Source organism: Zingiber officinale, chromosome 2B (assembly GCF_018446385.1).
Source record: "Zingiber officinale cultivar Zhangliang chromosome 2B, Zo_v1.1, whole genome shotgun sequence".
Classification (NCBI taxonomy): domain Eukaryota; kingdom Viridiplantae; phylum Streptophyta; class Magnoliopsida; order Zingiberales; family Zingiberaceae; genus Zingiber; species Zingiber officinale.
The window spans coordinates 643,743-653,360 of record NC_055989.1 but is presented as its reverse complement, the minus strand read 5'-3'; the positions used below and the strand labels follow the sequence as shown (position 1 = coordinate 653,360).

Below are 9,618 nucleotides of genomic sequence, written 5' to 3'. Positions count from 1 at the left end.
GATTCTTTGGCCATAAGAAAGTGGAAAGTATGAGAGAAGTAGAGAATGAATGACTTATTGGATCATGTAAGGCATGAGAGAAGAAAAGATTAAGAGAGAAGGCTCGACAGAAAATAAATTGGAGAAGATGAAGTACGAAGTACTGAGGATGTCGGCTGCTTAGGGTTTTTATAAATAACAATTTAATTGCAACCATTTGATCAAAACAACATGCTCTTGAAGAGATGTTGATTTGCAGGGAACGACGTGCCATTGTGTCGCACGTAGTAGTGTGCATTAGTGGCCACTCTGAGAGACAAGGAGTGATGCTATGTGATGCCCACCCATAAATAGGCATTTATGTTGGACATGACAATCAAATCATTTTACTGGCCGAGTGTCTTACAGCGCACCCATGGTACTTTTTTACTACGGAAGGGTTAGCCACCAACACATAGTTTTTGAAAAAATCGCTAAGGGCTGGGAGGTGCGAACAAGAGCACGAATAGTTAGATAACCCTTATAAAAAAGGGCGAGCGGATGAAAACAGGACTTGGGTCCAATCAGTTGGCAACACCTCCTTCGACTAGATTTGAAAGGAAGGCTAGTAATACGGGTGATGATAAGCAGGTTCAGGAAATGATTTGGAACTCAAGATTAAGATGATGTGGCAGTCAAGGTCAAGGTGACGTGTCAATCAAAGTTGGGATAGGAGTGTACCCCCCATCTAACCTCGTTGTTTGACCTAGTATCAAGGTTCTTGGATTTAGCTTGCGCAATGTGTGCTCAGTCAACATCAAAAAGCTCTATGTATGCCCTATCAGATGAAAGACTGGTCATGCCTAAAGCACTCAACATTATAAAACTCTATGTGAGCGCAACTAGATGAAAGACCGGTCAGGCCTAAAGCACTCAGCATCATAAAGCTCTATGTGCGCCCAACCGGATGGAAGACCGGTCACGCCTAAAGTAGTCAGCATTATAAATATCTATGTGTGCTCGACCGGATGAAAGAATGGCCGGGCCTAAAGCACTCAGCATCATAAAGCTCTATGTGTGCAAGACCAGATGAAAGATCGACGGGGCCTAAAGCAATCAACATCATAAATCTCTCCATGTATGTCCAACCCAAATCTTTCCATATATGTTCGAATGGATAAAAGGTCAGTCGGATTCAAAGCAGTTAACCTCATAAAGCTCTTCATGTACAGTCGATCATAAGGTCGACCGGAATTAAGAAACTTAGTTGTATACTTATTATTCAAAGGATTTTCAGTACACACAGTTTATCAGAGGGTTACCAAAGTAGATTTCTAGCATGCTTAACATATCATATGATTCTCTGATCGGATTTATGACAACATTCAATACATAATAGAGCAGCTCAATGCAAGGATAAGCATAAGGACAGTCATCCTTATTAGCCGACCAAGATATATTCAGCAAACATGCAGCAGACAATATTTTAACAATTTGTCAGAGTTGTCGGAGAATATTCCTTTAGGACCTCCTTCTGAAGCTATCTTGTTTGCTATTAGGCAACCATTTATGACACCATACCCTTGTAACAGCTTCATCAAAGGTCTAAGCCAGAAGCGACAAAAGGGGTACATTTGTGGATAGATAAAAGATTTCTCGGATACTCATTACACAACAAACTAACAAACTCCTACACACGATGACATATCATGATCATGGAGCTTATGAGAGGTGGTATAAAAAGGGGGGATCCTCTCCGTTAGCAAGATACACTATCTAGATCATTTGAGCTTTATTCTCGTGCGAACACTTCTCGATTCTTGATTACTCCATTTAGGACCATACTAACTGGAGTGTCAGAGGGCCTTTCTAGGGATCTTTTTCCCTAGTTTTGGTCACTAACTCTCTGTTGGATCATCGGCATATGCGCAGGATCACAAGGAAGCTTCACCAAGAAGGAAAAAGTCTTGCACAGTCAAACATCCGTCCATCGTCACTAGTGCATCATCTCTGCAGTTCTCAAATAGGATCAACATACTTGATGAACCGAGCTAACCTACATGCATGCTATGAATGTGTAATGTATGATGAGTGCATAATAAAATGACACTCACGTGTATTAGCCATGTCTGAGTGTTATTCGAGTATACATCGAGTGACTTGTAAACATAAATATGCATCTTCCTAAAAATCAACTATGCATCAAACTTCATCCCCTTAAATATGTTGTGGTTACTCGCTTTCCAAATATGATGTACCCTAGAATACATGATCTAAGAACTCCTCCTCATGTCGGTAGAAGGCTGCCCTTCTAATACTCCTGCTTAACGCAGACAGATAGCCTCCCATGTGTTAGCAACCATAGCATTTCTGTCAAACTATTTTTACCCATGGTTTCCTGGTCATGTTATCTCTGAAGTGATTATAGGCCTTCTGTACACTCGTTTACCCAGACGAGAATTCCACTCTGTTAGTATTTGGCCTGCGGCTCATTTCTTTTCTATGTGTAACGACCCAAATTTTCTCATTTTGAGTCCTAATAGTAATTAAAAATATTTAGAAATGCTTTAGAAAAATTATAGAGATTTTTAGAAATTTTTAGAGTATTTTTATGTAATTTTTGGAGTTCGTTTGGTATTTTTACCAAACGAAACAAGTTACAAAAAAATAAAAAAATTAAGCCGAGGTTCGAACCGGAAATCTCCTGTTAAGCAAAGCCTTTAGTTGTCTCAGCTGACCAGGAACCCAGCAGAGCCGTGCTTATTAAGGAAGGAGTGGAAATGTTTTAAGTAGTATTAGTAAATAGAAAATAATTAGGAATAAAAAGGTTCCGGCTGAGATTCGAACCCGCGACCTCCGACCCGACCCGAATCTTAAGCGGAGCGCGATAGCCAAGTGCCCAAGCGGGTGGTGCTGTTTAGAAAAGATAGCGAAAATATTTTAAGTAGTAGTAGTTAAACAGAAAATATTAAGTATAAAAGAGTTGCGGCCAAGATTCGAACCCGCAACCTCCGACCCGATCCACGCCTTAAGCAAAGCGCAAATAATTTGGGGTGATGTTGCCGTGACCTAAACCATCCTCTCCTCTCCTCTCGCTCGCGACGGCGGTGCTTGGGCGGGAAACAAAGCCGAAGCTAGGGCATCATTTCCGGCGGTCGGCCAAGGACCATATCCGAGGGCTTCCTCCACCATCATGATCACCTTGGCGAGGAGAACAAGTAGATGCGAAGAAGTTGCCGAGAGCTTGAGTTTTGCCGAAGCCCTAGGAGCCTTCTTTTTCGGTAGTGAGTCCAAGAACACCAAGGTAAGTGCTACTCACCTGGGGTAAGGGTAGTTTCGAGTTTTGATTTAGTGTTTCTTTTAGTTTTCGGAATATGCTGTAAAGGATTGTGGTTGCTTGGGAATTTAGAGTAGATCCAAGATTTGTTTTTCCCTTGTAATTAAAAATTCAGATTTTTATGCAGATTTTAATTAAGCTTATAGTGCAGATTTTTATTTAAGCTTATAGTGCAGATTTTAATTAAGCCTATAGTGCAGATTTTAATTAAGCTTATAGTGCAGATTTTTATGTAAGCTTATAGTGCAGATTTTAATTAAGCTTATAGTGCAGATTTTTGGTGGAACTTGTAGTGCAGATTTTTGGTGGAATTTATAGTGCAGATTTTTGGTGGAACTTGCAGTGCAGATTTTTGGTGGAACTTATAGTGCAGTTTTTAAAAAAAGATTATATTGCAGTTTAATTAAGTATTATAGTGCAGAATTTATGTTTGCATAGTATGCAGAAATTGTGTAGCATAGAATGCAGAATCTTGATTAGTATAGTATGCAGATTTAGTTTTCAGTTTGCGATTTTGGCTTAGTATTCCAGTTTAGATCATGTTGTAACATGCTTAAAGATCTCTATTGCTCTATAAAAGTATAAGCTTTACATAGGTATCAAGCTTTAATAGATTTTTAGTGTGGAATAGCTATGTGTAGCATTACAGAATTTGATTTGTTTAACATTGCAGATTTTGAATTGTTTAGCATTGCAGTTTTGATGGTTTAGCATTGGAAGATCCAATTTGATCTCTAGTAGCTTAATTAGATTTGCAGATTTTTTATTGTTTAGCATGAAGTTTGGTTGGAGCAATGAAAAGGGCACAAGTAGTTTCCTTGGGGTTTCCTGTGCAATCTGGTCATTCTTGGCTATTAGGCAATGAACATGAGATAGTATAGATTGGTTGTTGAGCATGTAAGTTTCGGTTATGATCACTGTCATGGATGGCTATATGAAGCAATTTGTTTCCTTTTGGTTGCCTTGTAGTAGTGCTGAACAGGAGGAATTGTAGAGGTTTCGGCTTGTTCTTTTGATACTTGCTTCCATGAAACTTAATTCAGAATTTGTTAGATTTGGATATGAACAAATAGTTTTAGTTTTAGTTCTTAAAGCATGTAATTTAACATAGTGCAGATTTTGTAGGTTTATAGTGCAGATTTCGTAAGCATATAGTGCAAATTTTGTAAGTTTATAGTGCAGATTTCGTAAGCATATAGTGCATATTTTGAGAGCTTATAGTGCAGTTTTCTTTAGAGTTTCAAGTGCAGATTTTAGTTAACATTTCAAGTGCAGAATTTAGTTAACATTCAAGTGCAGTTTCGTTAAGCTCATAGTGCAGTTTTGTTTAGCACAGTATGCAGATTTCTGTTACCTTAATATGCAGAATTTTATTTAGCACAGTATGCAGAATTTTGTTAGCAAAGTATGCAGAATTTTGATTAGCATAGTATGCAGTTTTATTGAGCATTTCAGTACAGTTTTATTAAGTATTTTCATGCAATTCTGTTAAGCATTTCAGTGCAATGTTAATAAGCATTTTAGTGCAGTTTTGTATGAGACATTCTTTTATTAGAGGAATTAACAAGTATAAGAGAGATAAAGAAAAGAAAGAAAAAGGCCAAGGCCTTAGTAGATCCCAAAGTCAAGACTTTAGGGATTTTGGCACACAAGGTGCTTGTTAAAATGCCAAGGCATTTAAAGAAGAAATAATTAAGATAATAAGATATTTTACTTTGAAGAGGCTAGTACTCGACTTCCAAGGTTGTCGTTAAACAAATCCAGGTGTCCAATTCCAAGGTCTTGGCCCTGGAAGACCAAGGTATGCTCTTTTAGGATTGGTGGCTCGCTACCCCAACCTATTAGGGAACGCACATAAGATGGTACTACGCCTGGGCCCAAGAGAAGTTGATTATTATTTTGAAGTATTAAAGTATAAGTTTTAAACAAGTGAAATAAAAGAATAAGTTTTAAATAAGTGAAATAAAAGAATAAGTTTAGAACAAATAAAATAAGTTTCACTTTGTTTTAAAATCAGCAAGTTTAGTTTTCTTTTATGCTAGCATGTTATTTAGATTAGCTTACTGTTATTTGTTAGTAGGTGAGCATGAGCAGCTTTATATGTTTAGCATTTCAGTTTGTTATGATTCCTTTACTATTCGATGAGCATGAGTAGTTTTCAGTAAGCATTCAGTTAGTTTATGTTATAGATATATGTACATGCACATCAAGATTTTGTGATTTAGATAGCGCTTACTAAGCAATTTTGCTTATAGATTGCATTTTCTCTTACTGCAGATAAAGGAAAGGAAAAGTTATAGTCAAGGAAGGCGACAAGGAGGTGCGGATGGATGTGTGATGCCTGGACTATAGAAGCCTTGGGACTTAGTTTAAGAATTTGTTTAGATTAATTCTTTATTTAGGTTGATAAGAAAATTTTGGAGTAAGTTGTATGTCATTATGTTTCCGCTAATCATTACTTACATGATCTGATTCATTAAACTGCGTGGATGTTGTTATTTTGCTTGTGTATATATGCTTATATTGTCACCGGTACAGGGGAGATACTACCGGAAATTTTTCGGTAGGAACTTCTCTGGGGCGTGACAAATTTAAGTGTTGCTAATATTAGCATAAGTAACACTAGTGAGTAGAATTAATAGTTAAGTAACGGTCACCTTAGAGAGTAGTAAGGAAGGTGGGTCGTTATACTATAGGGCCGAGTCGAGCTCAACTCGACCGTCCTTCTAATCTTCGTTAAGACGACGTAGGATTTACCCCACCATGCGTCTAACGCATGTATACTATATTTATCTCCTTCATATCTGTGGGTCTAGTACTATGAGGGTCGTTAATGCAGCGGATCTACATTCTTTAAGAGTGTCCCTTTTTAGTTTACCTCTCATTGGAACTATGGTGAGACTAACATTCCATCAAGAAATAGAACTAAGTACTACATGGCAAATACTCCAATCAACCAAGTGGCATTCCAGTGGAATTTATTTCATTCCGCGACCTTTGATCGGAACATTATGTATGAGAAATATGACGTAATATTTTTTTTTTAATCAAATAGAATATCTTTTTCACAATTCTAATAATTAAGGATATCTTTTTTTAATTATTTTACTTATTTTTTTTGCACTTAATTAGGCAATAACCAATAAAAATTATTAATTACTAAACAACAATAATAAAAAAATATAAAATCTTTAATTTATCAAAAATATCTTAAATATTTCTTATATCCACCTTCAATTCATTTTATTTAATTTTTATGTGACATTATTTCTTTCTCCCCTAAAAAACACAATCATCCTTGAATAAATATTTACAACATATTTCTTTCATATTTAAATAAAAACCATTAATTATTCACTCGACTTGGTGATCCGGTAATGATTTATTACATTTAGTGGCATCTATAAAATTAACAAAAATATAATTTGACTAGTCAAGTGATATGACATGGTTTTACTTTTATTAAAAACTCTGCCGGAATTTTTTTTAATGTTATACAAGTTAAATTTCTACAGAGGTAGCAAGAGGGTTTGAGGAATGATAGGCACCAAATGGAAATGTAATTAGTATTTAACAGACACATAATTTAATATTTCAATGAACTATCATATGAATATATTAGGTGTTTAGTAGATTCTACAAAGGACGAATTATTAAATTTTAAATATATATTATATATTAAGCAGATTATAAAACGGAGTAACTATTATTATATTTTAAGTATACATTGTCTCCATATTTGGCATCGTACGGCTCCCTATATATATAAGTACAAAAGGATCCTTCTGATATATCAGAAGATATAGCAATTTAGATTCCGGACATGACTCTTACCCCATGGCTACTCTTTCTTCTCCTTGTCGTCTTCTCCAATCCCTTGGTCGCCTCTCCTTCTTCTTCTGCGAGCCGTTACATTATTCAAGTGGAAGAGCCAACTGAACCGCTGTCGGAAGGGAGCCTGAAGAGGTGGCACGAATCTTTCCTGCCGCCGGCCGTCGAGCAGTCTAGTGTCGATCGGCGGCTACTGCACTCGTACAGCGATGTATTCAGCGGGTTCGCCGCCATGCTGACGGAGGAAGAGCTACAGGAGATACGGAAGAAGAATGGCTTTGTGCGCGTGTTCCCCGACCGAGTGCTGCACGTAATGACCACCCACACGCCGGATTTCCTCGGGCTCAAGGTCGGGAGTAAGGGGCTCTGGGACGACTCGAATCTCGGGAGCGGAGTCATCATTGGAGTTCTCGACACCGGCGTGACGCCCGGCCACCCTTCCTACGATGACGAGGGGGTCCCGCCTCCACCCTCGACGTGGAAGGGATCCTGCGACCTCGAGACCGGTTGCAACAACAAGCTCATCGGAGCCAGGTCGATGATCACCGGTTGGCGTCACCCCATTGACGAGGGCGGCCACGGGACCCACACTTCCGCCACGGCTGGTGGTAACTTCGTCCGAAACGCGAGCTACTTCGGCTTCGCCAAAGGCACGGCCGCCGGAATGGCCCCTCGGGCTCACCTCGCCATCTACCAGGTCTGCGGCGGTGACGGCAGCTGCAATTCTGCCGATATCCTCGCCGGGTTGGACGTAGCTGTCAAGGATGGCGTCGACATCCTTTCTCTCTCGCTCGGTGGCCGTTCCATGCCTCTCGACCAAGATCCCATCGCCATCGGTTCATTCGCGGCGGCAAGGAAGGGCATCTTTGTCAGCTGTGCTGGCGGCAATGATGGACCTGACTACTTCACCCTCTCCAATGAGGCACCATGGATGCTCACTGTTGCAGCTAGCAGCGTCGATCGAAGCTTCAGGGCCTCCGTGAAGCTTCCCAGTGGGAAGGTAATCCCCGGAGAGTCTCTCGACCAACCTAGTAACTTCCCTGAAAGCTCTCTTCCCTTGTACTACTCCACCGAGTCGCCGTCCTGCGACATGGATCCTCCCGATGATAGCCACAGGGGCAAAATCTGGGTATGCGAGGTCGAATTTGGTAATCTTGTCAGTGTGGCGGCGTTCGCCAAGTCCCACGGTGCCAAGGCGTTGATCTCCATTTCCTCGAAGATAGAGGGTGCCACCATCTCAATCAGGAAGATGGACTTTCCCGGAGTAGTGCTCACCATCCAAGAAGGTTCCGACCTCATATCGTATTTGAACTCTGCTTCTAACCCCTCCGCGTCGATCGTCTTCAACGGGACAGTTCTCGGCGTATCCCCTGCCCCCGTTGTGGCTTACTTCTCCTCCCGGGGGCCATCTCAAGCAACACCGGGAATCCTCAAGCCAGACATCTCCGGCCCTGGCCTTAACATCTTCGCAGCCTATATTCATTCTAGAGACACTCCGGATCAGTACTATATTATATCTGGCACGTCCATGGCGACACCTCACCTCAGCGGTGTCGCCGCGCTCTTAAAGGCCACACATCCTGCTTGGTCACCAGCAGCTATCAGGTCGGCAATCATCACCACGGCAGACGCTGACGTCTTTGACGAGTTACTTGAGCCGGCGCTCTATTTTGCCAAGGGCGCAGGACACGTCAACCCTAACAAAGCTGCCGATCCCGGTCTTATTTATGACATCACCGACGATGACTATATCTCCTACATCTGTGGAAAATTCGGCGAAGAAGGCGCAAGAAATATAGCGCGCGGACTCGTGGACTGCTCGAAGAGCATGACCGAAGAAAAGCTCAACTACCCGTCAATTTTGCTAGCCCCCAAAGGCAGGACGGAGGCTAAAGTGTTCCGGACGGTCACGAACGTCGGACCAGCAAAATCGAGCTACACGGTGTCAGTGAGCATATCGAAGACTGCTGTGTCGGCTACTGTCACCCCCACTAAATTAACGTTCACTGAGCTGAACGAGCAGAAGTCATTCACTGTGAGCGCAAAATGGGGTGCCGGCGGACCTCCCACTTCCGGCAATCAATTAGTGGAGGGAAAGTTGACTTGGACCTCCGATGACGGTAAGTATGTGGTGACCAGCCCATTTATCGTTTCCGCCCTGGAGTGATGTAGTGCAAGCTCATTTTGTCTTCTTCCTTACAAATATTATTATTCCTGGTTAGTAAGAAGAATGTATGAATGAATAAATCAGGCTGGGGACTCGAATCAATAAATATTTTTCCCTTTCAATATCATAAATTAATAATATTATTGATCCCTCTAAAATGAACAAATTCTATTCCTAATTAATTTGGACTCGTCCTCCCCGTGTCATCGGCATCCACTCCATTGCTCGTCTAATTAGTGTATTCAATGACTTAGTAATTCTTCTCTGTTATAGATGTTGGATTGATATTCTGGCTAGAAAAGCAAATAGTTAGTCATTGTTATTT

The 9,618-nt window shown here is 40.6% G+C and overlaps 1 protein-coding gene across 1 annotated transcript; it reads left to right on the top strand.

Moving 5' to 3' along the window:
• The first annotated feature begins 7,106 nt into the window (after positions 1-7,106).
• On the top strand, positions 7,107-9,293 carry LOC122048053 (subtilisin-like protease 4). The gene has a single exon (XM_042609661.1). It carries the CDS (start codon positions 7,119-7,121, stop codon positions 9,291-9,293), a length of 2,175 nt encoding a protein of 724 aa, XP_042465595.1. The 5' UTR covers positions 7,107-7,118.
• Positions 9,294-9,618: the final 325 nt, after the last annotated feature.

Bases quoted from the DNA above. Each gene is read 5' to 3' on its own strand.
- LOC122048053 (XM_042609661.1), top strand. From the start codon at position 7,119: ATGACTCTTACCCCATGGCTACTCTTTCTTCTCCTTGTCGTCTTCTCC.